General features: G+C 56.6%; 1 protein-coding gene across 2 annotated transcripts; it reads left to right on the forward strand.

Moving 5' to 3' along the window:
• Nucleotides 1-1,166: 1,166 nt before the first annotated feature.
• On the forward strand, nt 1,167-15,182 carry LOC100412261 (uncharacterized). Of its 2 annotated transcripts, none has more exons than XM_035300092.3 (15): nt 1,167-1,255; nt 3,630-3,731; nt 4,020-4,083; nt 4,253-4,335; nt 6,130-6,169; nt 6,638-6,718; nt 6,920-7,027; nt 7,356-7,462; nt 8,755-8,803; nt 9,710-9,830; nt 10,530-10,624; nt 11,004-11,069; nt 11,530-11,629; nt 11,977-12,126; nt 13,019-15,182. In XM_035300092.3, exons 3-15 carry the CDS (start codon nt 4,021-4,023, stop codon nt 14,962-14,964), a joined length of 3,009 nt encoding a protein of 1,002 aa, XP_035155983.3. In that variant the 5' UTR covers nt 1,167-1,255; nt 3,630-3,731; nt 4,020; the 3' UTR covers nt 14,965-15,182. The 2 variants fall into 2 exon arrangements, with proteins under 2 accessions (XP_035155983.3, XP_035155984.3); XM_035300093.3 differs by lacking the exon at nt 1,167-1,255 and adding an exon at nt 2,670-2,770.
• The last annotated feature ends 664 nt before the right edge of the window (nt 15,183-15,846 follow it).

The following is a 15,846-nucleotide window of genomic DNA, read 5'->3' on the forward strand; positions in this document are numbered from 1 at the left end:
TTAAAATTAAGAGCTGCTATTCATGAGAAATTCAAAGTGAGATAAGACATTCACAATATGTATCGGTGGCAAAGAATTAGCATTCGGAAAACACAAAGTTTCCCTATAAATGAGGAACTTGGTATTTGATAGAATGGCATCATGAATCAGTGAGAAGAATCTGGATTATTCAATACAGGGTGCTGGTACAGTTGGCTGTCTACATGAGGAGAGATAAAATGAGATTCCTACTTCACTCTATATGCCAAGATAAATTCTAGATTATTTTAAAAGCTAAATATGTAAAGCAACATTTTATTACTTTAAGAGAAATGTAGAGTATCATTATTACATTGATAAGGAAAGAGTGTTTTAAATGAATATTGAAAAGACAAGTCATAAAAGTTGGTACGTTTGGCAACATTTTTTTAAAACTTGTGTAAGTCAAAAGACTTCTGGCCAAGTGCAGTGGCTCACGCCTGTAATCCCACCACTTTGAGAAGCCGAGGCAGCCAGATCACCTGAGGTCAGGAGTTCCAGACCAGCCTCACCAACTTGATGAAACCCTGTCTCTACAAAAATACAAAAATTAGTAGGTGTGGCGGTGCACACCTGTAATCCCAGCTACTAGGGAGGCTGAGACAGAAGAATCACTTGAACTTGGGAGGTGGAGGTTGCAGTGAGCCAAGATCACACCAGTGCACACCAGACAGAGCAAGAGAGAAAGATTCCCTCTCAAAAAAAACAGGACTACCTAAAAAATGTTAAAAGTGAAGTTATAGAGCAGAATTTGTTTTTTTGAGATGGAGTCTCACTCTGTCAATCGTCTGTCCCCCACCCCCTTTCTGCAATTCCAGGAGTGCCCTGGATGGGGATGCTCTGATGATGACTATGGGTCCCAAGGTGGGAGACAGTAACAAGGGTGACGCAGAGACCTGGGTGATCATGTGAGTGGGGCAGCCAGGCCCAGCCAGAACAGTGACACACCCATGCACACTTGTTCACCCACATAACACATGCATGCTGACATACACAAACACTGCACACAAGCATGTGGACACGTTGGGGTATGGAGGGTGCTGACTCTGGGCCCTGCTGACCCAGGCAGGGGCCCCTTGTGATGGATGTCATGACATCACAATGACACTGCTGCTGAGCACTCACCCACCTGCCCCCCTCCCCTCTCTGTGTCTGGAGCTCTTGGAGACAAGACATAGAGGTGTCTGAGTCTGCAGAAACAGTTTTCTAAGTGACACAGCTGACTCCGTAGACTTGGGTGAGTGTGACCTGCTCTGTTCCCTCCCTGCTGACCTGGGGACAGTGGCTACCTCGTTAGCAGTCCTGGCCTCTGGGGAGGGTCATCCTGAGCACTTACCAGGTGCCTGTTCTACAGCGACCTGGTAGACTCTGTAGGGTGGGTGCTGTCCCCGAATGTACCCATATCACAGGTGAGTGAGATGCCTAGGGTCAGAGAGGCAGTGACTGGCCAAGGGACCCAGTTGTGACTCTCAGCCCTGCCCTGTGTGAGCCCTGACTTCTGTGACCTCCCTACCCTAGATCCCAAATCTGTCTGGGTTCAGCCCGCAATGGGGCAGAGTCTGGCCCTGGAAGAGCCACTGGGATGGAGCTCCTATGGGTGGGGTGGAGGGGGTGGTGCTCGGTCCAAGTCTGTGCCCTAAGCTGGGTCCCCGCAAGAGGAGGTCTCACCAACTCAGACTTCGTGTGCAGTCACCGATGGTCATTGTGGGACCCACTGGACACATGGGGTCCCTTGTCTGGGCCCAGGGTTTGGAGCCGTCTGCCTGTGGGTAATTGCGGAAGGGGACGTTGAGCACCGCTGCTCTGGGCCTGGGCAGTGGGGACCTGGTCAGGAAGGCCTGGTCGCTTGGGGACTGGTCAGCAAGGACGTGGTCAGTGGGGAATTGGTCATCAGGGGTCTGGTCAGCAGAGTCTTGGCCATTGGGGCTTAGTCAGTGAAAACCCGGTCAGTGGAGACATGGTCAGTTGGAGCCTGGTCATCAGGGGCCTGATCAGCAAGGACCTAGTCAGAAGGCCTGGTCACCGGGAAAACAGTGAAAGCCAGGCCAGCAGGGGTCTGGCCAGATACTTGCTGGGTGACCTCAGGCACAGGGTGTGTCCTTAGAACATCCTTGCCTCCATCCATAGCAGAAATGAGTCATGGCAGCCCGCAAGGCTACCGGGAAGAGGAGGTGAGAAGGTGTGTGGAGTCTGACCCTGCCACTCACACCTAGCATGTTACAGTCTAGCTGAGTTCCCCCTAATGAGGGGGCCTGCCCTGTGCCCTCTACCCACTAACCCCCATTTGCATCTTCAGTGCTGCCCCGGGTGGGGAGCTCTGAGGTTGGGGAAGACCATGGATGCTCTGATGCTGGCCACAGGCCCCAAGGGAAGGTGACACTGATGAGGAATTGATGAGAACTTGGGTGCACATGTCAGTGGGACAGCTAGGCCTGGCCAGAGAAGCTACTCACGCACACGCATGTTCACCCACAGGAACTGCATGCTCACCTGCACAAACACATCACACAAACACATTTTGGCACCTTGGGGGCTGGAGGCCACTGACTCTGAGCCCTCTGGGCCTGGGCAATGGAACCATTGTGATGAGTGTCATGACCTCACAATGTCACTGGTGCCGAGGGACCTCCCACCTGCCCACCCGCCCACCTGTGTGTTGTGCGGCACTTGGACACAAAACACACACAGGTGTCTGGTTCTGTGCATAAACGACTTTTCTAAGTGAGAGAGACAACTGCCTCAGTAGACTCAGGTGAGTGACCTCTGGGCAGATGCCAAGGAGAGCCATCCCTGAGCACTCACCGGGTGCACATTCTGCACTGACTGGGTGGACCATCCTCTCCCTTGTCCTCATAGCGACTCTGTGGTGTGGGTGCTGTCCCCAGATGTACCCATTCCACAGGTGAGATGTGAGAGTCAGAGAGGTGGTGACTAGCCCAGAGACCCAGGTGTGACCTGGGCCGTACTCTCAGCCCTACCCTTTGCCATGCTGGACTTGAGCTCTGACCTCTGTGGCCCCCTGCCCTAGATTCCAAATCTTCCTGGAGTTCTGGACTCCAGTGAGGCAGAGTCTGGTCCTGGAAGAGTCACTGCGACAGAGTGTGGGTGGGGTGGAGGGTGTGATTCTTGCTCCAAGTCTGTGCCCTAAGCTGGGTCCCCACAGGATGAGGTCTCACCAACTCAGACTTCAGGTGCAGTCACTGATGGTTGCTGTGGGACCCACTGGACACACGGGGTCCTTCGTCTAGGAGTGGGGTGGGGCGTGCTCTGCCCTCAGGCAGCTGTGGAAAATGAAGGCTCCCTGGAGGGCTGCCTGGAGGGTGAAAATCCTACCTTCTGGTCAAAGGGGCTTAGGGACTGGAACCCACCCACCGTGTCCCATTCTCTCTGTCTGTCCCTCTTGTCATGACAGCTAGGAATTGTGGAGTCTGCCATCCCCCCCATCTGAGACAGGGTCTTCACGAGCACAGAGGCTGCTCTGGAGTCAATAGATCATCATTTCCCCAGACCAAAGGGCTTGGCTGGTGGTGTTCCTGAAGCAGCTTCACTGGCAAGAGTGAGTGACCATTGGAGTAGAACAGAGCAGTCACCAGATGTCTTGCTTCCTACAGAAAACTGAGTATATTCCTGGTCCCTGAACAATCCCCGGAGGATTTCTGACCCCACATGTCTCCAGGTGCCCAGAACAGCCCATCATAGGCGTTTCACCCTCAGTAAGTAGACGCCGTTTGTCCTGCTGGGGCCGGTGCGTGTCTGCCTTGGGGTGCTTGGGGACAATGGGCCTCTCTGTTCAGGTCCCCATGTGCTCAAGTCTTCAGGAAGGAGCCCACCACTGGTTGGAGGCAAGAACTCCAGAGATTGAGTCAGGGGTGGGGCCACTCTTTCTGGCCCCTGTCATCTGGAAGGGGTAGTGGAATGCGTCTGGGAGTCTAGTGGGAGAGATTGGGGTGTTCTCTGGAGCTCTCGGCTGCAGCAGAACCTTGGATGACTTTGTCTTGCAGGATGGAGCTGAATGAGGCCCTGGATATGCTGCCCGGCCAGGGACAAGGAAACATCATCTGCCAGGTACAGGTCGGGCCGCTCCCTCAAGGGAGGCAGGGGCTCACTTCTCCTTCTGTGCCCTGGTCAGAGGGTCCTGGCTTCCTAAGGTCACAAGGCAGGGAGGGACTTCTCACATCACTGGGCTGAATAACCCTCACCTTGCCCCCCTACCCTGGCCACCTCTGGATTTCAGGTACACCGAGCTGGCACAGCAGTGGACGTGGGGCATGGGCCTGCTGATAATGAAAAAGACACCAAGCACCTTGGGATTATGCAGTGAGTCCTTTGTCCACCTCACCCCACCCCTTGCCACCGACCCCAACCTCAGCGATGGGTTTTGTTTTTAGAAAAGCCCCTCTGAAGCAGGACATGTCTCCCCGGCTCGGGCCAACTTACTCTCCAGGGTCAGAACTCCTCCCAGGCTCTCCTGCAGGTCCAGCCCATGGTCAGGGTTGTTGGCACAGCCTCGTGGCACATCTAGGGAGCTCAGGACAGTGGGTGGGGACAGAGCGGGGACTAGGACAGGTCCTTGGGTTTTCAGCTCTGTGGTCTCCAAGCAAGCAGGAGAGGACAGGGCAGCCTGAGGGTCTGGGCCTGTTCCCTTGGGGCCTGCTCAGGTGAGATCTGAGGGTTGTGGCCATGGGGCAAGGGGCACCTCGCCTGCCCTGTGGGTAGATTTACAGTAGATCTCTGAGAGCTCAGGGGGCTAAGCCATCAAAAGGGGCATGGGTACACTGAGGGTCTTGGCCCAGGCCATGGAAGGTTGTGAAGAAGAAGAGCAGGGCTCTGGCCTGGGTTTCTCACTGAGGCTTGGGGGACAACAAAGCATGCAGCTGAAGGCCCCAGAGTGGTGCTGGGAAGGGCTCTGGCCTGGGAAGCAGAGACCAGCCTGGAGCCGGCCCCTCAGGACTCACAGGATCAAGAGAGGGAGGAGCCTGGGGGAAGGGAGCAGAGTGAGCCTGTGAGACCTGCCACTTCTGGGAAGCACCTGAACCAAGCCGGCCCAGTGTGGAGCTGATAGTCCGGGGAGGACAACAGATGGGGTTGGCATGGAAAAGCAGCTCACCTGGGACCCATCAGGTGGGGGACTCAGTCAGTCCCCAAGGCTTTGTATGGCCCTCCAGAGACCCTGCTTCCCGCTGGCTCACTCAGCACTGCACAGGGTGGATGGGGGGCAAAGTCAGGGCAGGCAGAACCGTAGGGGGAGGACAGCCAGGCACCCCATGTCCTTGTTTTTGCAGTGGCTGGGAGGAGGCTGAGGGCTGAACGTCAGACCCTGAGAGCCAGCTGAGGCTGGAGGCAGGGTGGTGGGGCATACCCACTACCTGCAGGGCCCATGCTCACCCTATTACCCTGAATGTCTCGCTGGCAGTCCAGTAAGAGAGTGGCCGAGGCCTGGGTGTGGACGTATCAGGGAGGTCTCACTCAGAGGTTCCGACAGGACAAGGGTCACAGAAAGGCCACTGTGGCTTGAGTGAGGGTCATAGTCTCTGGGCAGGGCAGGATGGGGGAAGATGGGGAAGAGGCAGGGTCAGCGGCCAGGGTGCAGGCAGAGGCAGGTGCATGCTGGGAGATCAGACCCTGCAAGGCCTGTGGGGAGTGTCTTGTGGGACGGGCTCCAGGTGCATCCTCAGGGCCCTGGGAAGCTCTCAGGCCAGGCTCCCTGGACTCTGGCGGGTGATGTGGTCACTCACAAGGCACTGCTGTCCGTCAGGGCTCAGCCACCCACCCTGGGCGGCAGCCATCCTGTCTCAGGACTGGACTTGCTCAGCTCCCACAGAGGGTGTTGCCTCCAGCCCAGAAGGGGCAGCCCCGTTGTGTAGCCGGAGGCACCCCACTGGCCCCAGGTGGCCCCTGCCAGGCCAGCATCAAGCTCCCTCTTCTCTAGGGTCCTGGCGGCTCATGGGCATCAGCTCCGCAGGGAGGTTCTTGCCTTCCTTCCGTGTACCTTCTTCCAGACTGAGACTTAGGGTGGATAGGGATGGGCTGGTCCTTCCCTGGGGCCCTCTCTGGGAGGGGGATGGCTCCTGGCCTGGGCAGGATCTCAGCTCTGCCTGGGTTGCCTTACAGTGAGACAGAGCTGCTCCCTGTGCGTATTCCGGAGGTGAAGGTAAGAGCCTGGGACTGCTGTGTGGGACACTGGTCCAAGGACAGGGAATCAGGTGGTGAGTGAGGCAGCGGGGATGGCCCACAGGCCCGGGCGGTGGTGAGTGGGCCACGGCTATCAATGGGAGGAGGGGCAGCCATTCCTGCTGAACTCTGTTCCCATGAGGGTTTCACCAAAATGCAAACTGCAGTCCTGGCTCAGAGTCAACCACCTGTTTGCACAAGTCCCGAGCTGAAGCCTGGGGCTGACCAAAACTCAGGGCGTCTGTGTCCTGAAGATGGTGTGTCCTGTGGTCACCAGTCCACACTTCTAGCTGCAGTTAGTTCAGAGGGTCTCCGCCCCTGGGGTCTGCCCTTTCCTGGCTCCTTCCCATTGGGTCCCTTCAGGGCCCCAAAGCCCAGGACCCAGCATCCACAGGCCGCTGCCAGACCCCTGACAGCTCAGCTAACTCCATCATGCCTCATTTTACAGCAAAGAAGTCAGGATACAATATGCATCAAGAACTGGGTCAAGGTGTTTAAAAGCTGGCCGAAATATAAAAACACCAAGAAGGTACCATGGGGAGGGAGTGGCCCCATGACTGATTGCTGCAGAGCCAGGAGACAGGCACCCATGGCTGTGACCTGGCACCACCTGCCTCTCAGTGGGTGGGTGGCACCCCATCCTCACTACAGGACAGCGGGCCTGTTCGCCAGCTTTCCTCGCTGGAGCCGCCCCGTGTCCTGTCTCACTGGAAGTTTCTTCTGTCTGTAGCTCTCCCACATAGTATACAAAGGAATTCCCCAAGCAGTACGAGGTCAGGCATGGGCACTCCTGCTTGATGTTGACCAAATCAAGACTGAAAACCCTGGGAAATACAGGGTAAGGCCCTCCCAGACTCAGCCAGGGCAGGACAAAGAGGCCAGACCGTGGCAGGCGCCCGGGACCCCAGCTGGAGGGAACGTGGAGCCCGGGTTGGGGGTGGGGGTTCTGGTCAGACGCACATCCAGGACGGACACTCACGCACCACAGGTGTGCTGGGCTCTGCTGACCCTCCCTGGCTTCAGAAACAAGGCAAAAAGAGCTTTCTGCAGAAGGAAACCTTCCTCCTTTCCTTCCAGAAGTGCTGACTGTGGGATGGCTGCTGTTTGGGGCAGGCAGTCTTTTGTCTGTTCTGAGGCTGCTTCCTCCTCTTGGTCCTTCCCTACAGGTCATGAAGGAGAAGAGCAAGAGTTCCCCCAGGATCATCCGCCGCATCAAGCTAGATGTCAAGTACAATCTCTGGGACAAGATGTTCACAGAAGGACTTCGGGTCAAGTAAGACCTATGGGGGCTGCAGGGGTGCCAGGGAAGATGGAGCGATCCAGAGGAATGAGGGCTTCCCCAGGGCAGAAGCCAGGGTCACCCAGGAGGGGTGACAGAGCCACCAAGGGCTCTCCTGCCCCAGGGAGCAGCCAGCACCATGGACTGAGCACCTCTGGGGCTCTAAGCCCTGGTCCAGGCTGGGAGGCGTGGGGCTAGAATCCAGGTGGTTCCCAAGGAGATGAAAGGCAGCAAAAGGAAAAAGCAAAATATATATATATATATGTATGTATGTATGCAGAACGGTGAAAAGTGCTCTCCATGACCCTCAAGTGCCCAGGGTAGGGACCCATGGGAAGGTAGCAGGATGCCATGGTTCAGGAGCCTTCCTGGGCAACACTAACAGCCCAAAGTACCAGGGAAGATGCTGGGCCCCAGAAACTGGTGGGAATCCCATCTAAGACTGGTGGGAATGGGACAGGGCACAGCCACTTTAGAAGTCAGATAGGCCACAGCTTACAAAGCTCAGTAGCTTCGTACCACACAACCCCGAAGTGTCACAGATATTGACCACGCTGATTTGAAACTGACGTGCAAGTAAAACCCACATGCCACGTTCATTGCTTGATTGATTGTCACTCACACCTGGAGGCTACCGAGATGATCTTCAACACAGGAACTGGGGAGGAAGGGGATTCTGGTCTTCAGACAGACGACTCAGTGAGGAAAAGGAATGAACCCCTGATGCCCACAGGAACATGGGTGGATTGTAGATGCATCTTGCTGAGGGCATGAAGCCAGACCCAACAGGCTACCACTGCAGAAATCCAATTCACAGACCATTCAGGAAAAGGGCAAATCATAGAGACAGAGAGCAGGTCAGGATGGCCAGGGGCTGACGGAGCCCGGAGAGGTCGGCTGCAAAGGGACATGCTGGGGACTTGGAGGATGAAGGAGCTGCTCCAGGTGGGGCTGAGTGGTGGACGAGAGGCCCTGCACATTAGTTCAGAGCCATGGAACTGTACATCCCAAAGACTGGACTTCCATGTGTGCAAACCCAGAAAGGGGGGAAGAAAAAGATCAACCAGAGTGAAAATGATCACTGATCACACCTGTGATATTTGCATTGCGAGGAATGTGAATTTTATCGAAACAATTCCTAAAAACTCAGGTGTCCTGAAGAGCTCCCTGCTTATTTGGGGGATCATCCAAACCCAGAATTGTGTTTGTGGTCCGGGTTTGTAGACAAAATGAAACTGACAGAATCTGAACAAAACAAGCAAAACTCTCTTTTCCCTCTTTTCCAGTCAGCAGGAATTATGTGACATTCTCGTGGCCTACTCTGCATATAACCCTGTGAGTATTCCCGGGCAGCCATATTCCTGGGCCATATTCCCATATTCACAGGCATGGGTTTCTCTCGGGGGTGTCCCCACTTCTTGAAATTTCAGTGTTCGTGACCCACCAGAACGTAGTAGGCGGGACTCAAGCTCACTGCTGGCAGAAAAGGGTTGAGGCCCAGATGTCTCAGATGAAGAAATGACCTTCCCCTCCTGGTGTTGCCCCAAAGCTTGGGAGCTTGGCTGGGTCCAACACAGGATGGCCCTCACAGGAGACAGGTTTGACAAGTTGCCGAGGTGCCTGATGGGCCAGGCTCTTCTCATGAAATGAGTCTGCATCCTGAGGAAGCCTCTTGTTCACTGGAAACCTGGAACGGATACAATTTCCCCTTTGCCCAAACCCCATAGGAGCACAGCAGATAGGGGAGGGGGTCACCCAGGTGGCTGCTCCTGCTCGGCCCCCACTTTCCAGACCATTCCAGGCAGGGAGAGCCGCTGAGCTGACTCCACGGGCTGCCCACATGGGGTCTGGACCCATCCACCCTCCTGTGCCCGGCAGGCAGCCCCTGGGCTGTTGTTGTGGGACCTTTGTGTGGGGGTCAGCGCCCAGCCGTCTGCCCTCATGGTGCGTGCAGTTCATAGGTCCTACTCCAGGCCTGGCCCAGGGGAGGGGCATGAACAATCCCTGCCTGTGCCCTTTTGGGCCATGTGAGCTTGAACGCTCATGGCAGGGGTTCCCCCAGGCTCCTTGTCCACTGAGTTGTGTTTGACCTGCTCTGTCCTCATGGGCCAGGGGAGGAGTGCAGAGGCTACACCTCAAATCCCCTGTGGCCTGAGGCAGATGTCCCTGAGGACCTCTGCCATCTCTGGTGATGCGAACGTCCCGGGTGACATCCTTCTACAGTGAATCTGGCTCTTGCAGGAGATGTGCTACCACAGGGACCTGAGCCACATCACCTCAATCCTCCTCCTCTATCTGCCAGAGGAAGATGCGTTCTGGGCTCTGACCCAACTACTGGACAGTAAAAGGCCTTTCCTGCAAGGTAGGTGGACATCTTTCCCCAGTGCCTTACACAGCCATGCCAGGGGACGGCCACTCTGGCTGGTGATCCCGACTTCCAGGCAAGGTAACTTCCTTGTATCCCAGCTCATTTGGAGACTCCAGGATGTCCCTGCTGAGGTCCCACAGCAGCCTGGGTCTGGGCAGGGACCCCCTCATGTCAGGTCAGACGCCTTTCATCCCCAACAGCAGAGGGCATCGATACCTCCCCCTGGTCACCCTCTTTCACCGAAGCCAGCCTTGACTTTGTGCAGGTGCCGCTCAACTTCCTGAGTGTCCTCCTGCCTCTTAGCTGGCTGTGCTCCCAGCCACCTTCCCTCCCAATGGATGGGCCAACAAGGCCAAGATGGCTGTGTCTGCCCATCACGTGTCCCCCAACCTGACCTCACATCCAAGAGATGCTCACATAGCCCTGAGCTCCCACCCTGTTCTCCCTGCTGGCACCTGCCTCATGGTGTCAAACGCATGCCTGCTCTCCTGGCACCTGGATCCAGGATGCCACTGGGCAGCACCTCCAACTAGACCACACCTATCCAGGTCTGAGGCCATATGAGGGGTCACCATGATGGGAGGGAGGGAGGCCTCAGGGTCCAGGGTCCCCCTCCCTGCCCCACTCTTCCAGCTCAAGCCTCCACTTCTTGGGAATGGGCTCTGACCGGGTAATGGGTTGGGGCCTTCTCAGCATTCTACAGCCCAAATAAAGCCCTGCTGCAGAAGCTCTTATCACGCCAAAAGCAGATGTTGCACAAGTACTTCCCCAAGACCATGAGACACCTGGTGAGTAAATGATGCCCTCGGCTCCTCCCCAGAGGCCCTGGGTCCCATGGGCCAGGGGAGGCTCAAGCGCCTCATGGGGCTGGCAAGAGGCCAAGTCCCAGCCGCGGCCTGACCTGGGATGGGCATTCTCCATGGGTTCAGAGTTGGGTTTCCTTTCTCTGCCCTGGTGGAGGCAGAGGCGCTGGGACCAGGGCCAAGCTGCAGCTGAGCAGGGCTGAGGGAAGTGTTTCCACTGGGCGTCCATACATGGGGCAGGTGTTGGAGCCCTGGCCACTGCCCTGGGTTCTGTCTATGTGAGAAGGGTCTGCAGAAGGGCCTGGAAGTGGGAGGATTTCAGGGAAACCCAGGGGGCCCTGAGCACCTCTGCTCCTTTCTTCAGGGCAAGGAAAGGCTGTGCATTGAGGATTCCATGCTGATGAGGCTCTTCGGGTGTTTTGTTGACGGGGTAAGGAGGCACAGGGAGACCCCAGCCCAGGGACCCTCCTGCCCTGCAGTGTCCGGCTCCCTCAGCCCAGGGGTCTGGCTTTCCCAGGAGGACCTGGCTCACCCCCAGCCTGCAGAAGGCAAAGGCAGGTCCCTGCAGGGCACACAAACCAGGCCCTGCCTGAGAGGGGGCATCTCACAACAGAGGCCAGGGCTCAGGCCCAGCCTCATGAGCAGACTGGGTCAGGACCCAAATTGGGAAGGAAGCCCCAAGTCCTCAGAAAGCCCCTCATTCCAGAAGCCACAGCCCTGAAGAGTCCCACATGAGGAGCTGTAGGACTTTGTCTGACCCAACCTCATGGGGGGGTCTCATCCCACGGAGAGGGGTCCCCACCACTCCAGGGGACTGAAACCCTAATGGGCCCTGCTCAGGCCACCAACCCCAACCTGGCCAAGTCCTCTCAAACCTGCTGTCCCTACAGAAATCCTTAGGGCTCACCCTGCGACTGTGGGATGTGCTCATCCTGGAGGGCCAGCGGGTACTGACAGCCATGGTGCATGCATCATTCAAAATACACAGGAGTAAGTCACGTGTACCCAAGGGTGCGTGAAGGAACACGCGGGACAGACCCCGGCTGGCCTGAGGGACCTGTCCTTACACTGCCTGCCTCATCGGGTCGGGGGTCTGGCCTGGGGCTAGGCAAGGCATGATGACACTGGGCCCCAACGTGACCCAGAGGAAAGTCAGGAGTGTGATGAGCACTTCCCTGCACGGCCTTCCCCAGCTGTGGCCTCCTGTGCACAGCTCGACCTTGGGTGGCCCAAAAGGACCCGGCACTACCCAGTGGGAGGTGGGCCTGGTAGAAACAGGGTGTGGGCACTGACCCTTCCCGGGGAACCCTCATGGCCTGATGCCCCCCTGTCCCTAGAGCTCCTCATGAAGCTTTCCTGGAACACCATCCCGGAGTTTCAGGAGCAGCTCTCTCAGAGCTGGGCCCTGGAGGACAATGCCATCCTCAGGAATCTTCTAGCATCCATGAAGAAACTCACAAGAACACACTGGGACCTGCCACCCCCAGGTGGGCTCCAGCACCAGATCCCCTCTTGAGTCACCCTCTGGGCAGTCAATGGTGGGGAGTGCCCTGGCCCCACCAGTCCTGCTACCTGGCCTTCCTCCTGCACCACAAACGGGTCTGCTGGTCCTCAGGGCAGGTGCTGAGCGCACATGTGCTGGACATGCTGTGCGGGCAGGCAGGGGCTGTGGGCAGGACTCCCCAACAGCCCTCCCACACTTTCCATGTTGCTCCCCTCTCCCACTTGAAGGGCCCTGAGGGACACCGGGGCAGTCAGACCCCACTGTGGAAGCCCCCACCCCTACCTCCAAGCAGCAGGGACCCCCCATTCTTGAGTGCCCCTCCAAGGATGTCAAGATAACAAGACAGGGGGACGAGAGAATCAGGATTTGGGCAGACAGCATTCGGGGGAAGCCCTGACCCAGAGCCAGAACCAAGAGTTCAGCCGGGTGTGGGATCAGTCCAGCCCCAGCATGGCGTGGAGGGCCTGGAGGGCAGAGGGGAACCCGTGCCTGGGGCCTTCTCATGCTCTGTGGAGACAGGCCCCCATGTGAGGTGGCAAGAAGGCTGTGTGACAGTGCAGGTCCCTTCCACCTGTGTTCTAAATCGCGGCTGCCGGGCAGCCCTGAGGTGAGGGTGTGAGGCAGGAAGCCCTGAGCCACCCAGAAACCTGGGGGCCATTCCAGGAGTGACCTGAGGTTCCTAGAAAGGTCCCCCACCACAGACTGTACACAGCCCTCACCCTGAAATCAGCTGCCTGCATGGCCGTCCTCAATGTCAGACCAGGAGGCCAAACATGGACACTGAGGATTCCAGAGACCCAGGCTTGTGGGGTGTAGCCCTGAAGAGAACAGATGGGCCCGGTGAAGATGCCGACTACTTCTGTTTCTTTTTCCAGCCAAGCTCAAGGAAGAGTCCTCGGGTGTGTCCTCTGGCATTGGGCCCCGCTGTGAGGAGGACAGACAGACCCTCCCCACCCCACCAGCTCAGCTCCAGGAGCTCATGCCATCAGACCACCTGCGACAAAGGACTTGTCCTCCCACAGCCTCACCTGACAGGGCTGTCCCTAAGGCCCAGATTGAGGGCCCTCAGCATGAGGGGGCTCCCCAAGAACACAGAGACAGCCCAAAGACTGAAGATAAGAACCGTCTGTCCTCCAGCAAGATCAGACTTTACATTCCATGGAAATGCATGTCCAGGAGCTCTGTGCCACTGCTCCTCAGAGATGTGACTGTTGGGGACCACCATTTCCTGCATTGCCATTTCAAACACGGCTCTAGGGACTCTAAGGTGGCTTCTCCAGGACCCAAGACCACACGCTGCCCTGTGGGGGTCCCAGAGGCTGAAGATGAGGGCCGCCTGTCCCCTGGCGAGGTCAGACTTTGGGATTCAGACACATCCTCATCCAGTAGCTCATCCAGGAGCTCTGTGCCACCACTCCATGCAGACCCGCCCATCAGGGTCCTCCGTTCCATGCCCCGCCATTTCAAACATGCCTCCAGGGACTCTGCGGTGGCTTCTCCAGGACCCAAGGCCACACGCTGCCCGGTGGGGGTCCCAGAGGCTGAAGATGAGGGCCGCCAGTCCCCTGGCGAGGTCAGGCTTTGGGATTCATGCAAATACTCATCCAAAACCACACGCTGCCCTGTGGGGGTCCCACAGGCTCAAGATGAGGGCCGCCTGTCCCCGGGCGAGGTCAGGCTTTGGGATTCACGCAAATACTCATCCAAAACCACACACTGCCCTGTGGGGGTCCCACAGGCTCAAGATGAGGGCCGCCTGTCCCCAAGTGAGGTCAGGCTTTGGGATTCACGTAAATACTCATCCAAAACCACACACTGCCCTGTGGGGGTCCCACGGGCTCAAGATGAGGGCCGCCTGTCCCCAGGTGAGGTCAGGCTTTGGGATTCACTCAAATACTCATCCAAAACCATACGCTGCCCTGTGGGGGTCCCACGGGCTCAAGATGAGGGCCGCCTGTCCCCGGGCGAGGTCAGGCTTTGGGATTCATGCAAATACTCATCCAAAACCACACGCTGCCCTGTGGGGGTCCCACAGGCTCAAGATGAGGGCCGCCTGTCCCCGGGTGAGGTCAGGCTTTGGGATTCACGCAAATACTCATCCAAAACCACATGCTTCCCTGTGGGGGTCCCACAGGCTCAAGATGAGGGCCGCCTGTCCCCTGGCGAGGTCAGACTTTGGGATTCAGACACATCCTCATCCAGTACCTCATCCGGGAGCTCTGTGCCACCACTCCATGCAGACCCGCCCATCAGGGTCCTCCATTCCATGCCCCGCCATTTCAAACATGACTCCAGGGACTCTTCGGTGGCTTTTCCAGGACCCAAGGCCACACGCTGCCCGGTGGGGGTCCCAGAGGCTGAAGATGAGGGCCGCCAGTCCCCTGGCGAGGTCAGGCTTTGGGATTCACGCAAATACTCATCCAAAACCACACGCTGCCCTGTGGGGGTCCCATGGGCTCAAGATGAGGGCCACCTGTCCCCGGGCGAGGTCAGGCTTTGGGATTCTTGCAAATACTCATCGAAAACCACACGCTGCCCTGTGGGGGTCCCACAGGCTCAAGATGAGGGCCACCTGTCCCCGGGCGAGGTCAGGCTTTGGGATTCATGCAAATACTCATCCAAACCACATTCTGCCCTGTGGGGGTCCCACGGGCTCAAGATGAGGGCCGCCTGTCCCTGGGCGAGGTCAGGCTTTGGGATTCACGCAAATACTTATCCAAAACCACACGCTGCCCTGTGGGGGTCCCACAGGCTCAAGATGAGGGCCGCCTGTCCCCGGCGAGGTCAGGCTTTGGGATTCAGACACATCCTCATCCAGTAGCTCATCCGGGAGCTCTGTGCCACCGCTCCATGCAGACCCGCCCATCAGGGTCCTCCATTTCCTGTGCTGTCATTTTGAACACTGTCGTTTCTACATCTCCCATGAACAGCCCTGGAACTACAAGACCCTACTTTTGTTGTGTTTATGTCGAAGAGAGTATTTGTGTAGAAGACAGCTTGGAACATTAGGAGAATAAAGTGTTTCCTGTGGTTACAGCACAGAGTGGGGTGTGTGTGTGTGTGTGTGTGTGTGTGTGTTTATGTGTGTGTGTTTATGTGTGTGTGTTACTCACATCTCTACACAAGAAATTTCTTTAACTTAGAATGCCCTTTTACCATTGTGTTCCTGGAGTTAGAAAACACTTCATGAAAATTAGCATGACCTTCCTTTATGCTTCTCTGGTTTGTTTTATATTCTCTATTAGACACATTTTAAAATATTATAAATCATTGAGAGTAACATTTTGCCTCCCCCTGCTCCAAATATGCGTTTTTCCTGTTTGATTAAACAGCCTTTGAGCATCTGTCACAGATCCAGTTCTGTCCTAGGTAATTCAGAATAAAGATCAGGGCTTGGTTGTTGCCAGGCTAGTCTGTAAATTCTAAGGAAGGGGGTTAAGGACAGGACTCTGGGAGGCAGTATGATGTGATCCTGGAGACAGAAGATAGGAAAAGATAAGCACGTGTTCTAGACGTGTTTAAATTCTCAAGTAGGAGTCAACGCCATTCTCTTTGATGAGGAAGGAGATATGAAATCAGACAGCCAAAAAGGCTTTCTAGAGAACATCCTAACTTTTGATGATGTTTCCATCACCTGGGTGGCATCCTCTTCTCCATCCCTCTGTTTGCTCCAAAGCAGCTGCTGGCGTCTCAGAGAGGTGCA

This window comes from Callithrix jacchus, chromosome 5 (genome assembly GCF_049354715.1).
Source record: "Callithrix jacchus isolate 240 chromosome 5, calJac240_pri, whole genome shotgun sequence".
NCBI classification, from domain to species: Eukaryota; Metazoa; Chordata; class Mammalia; order Primates; family Cebidae; genus Callithrix; species Callithrix jacchus.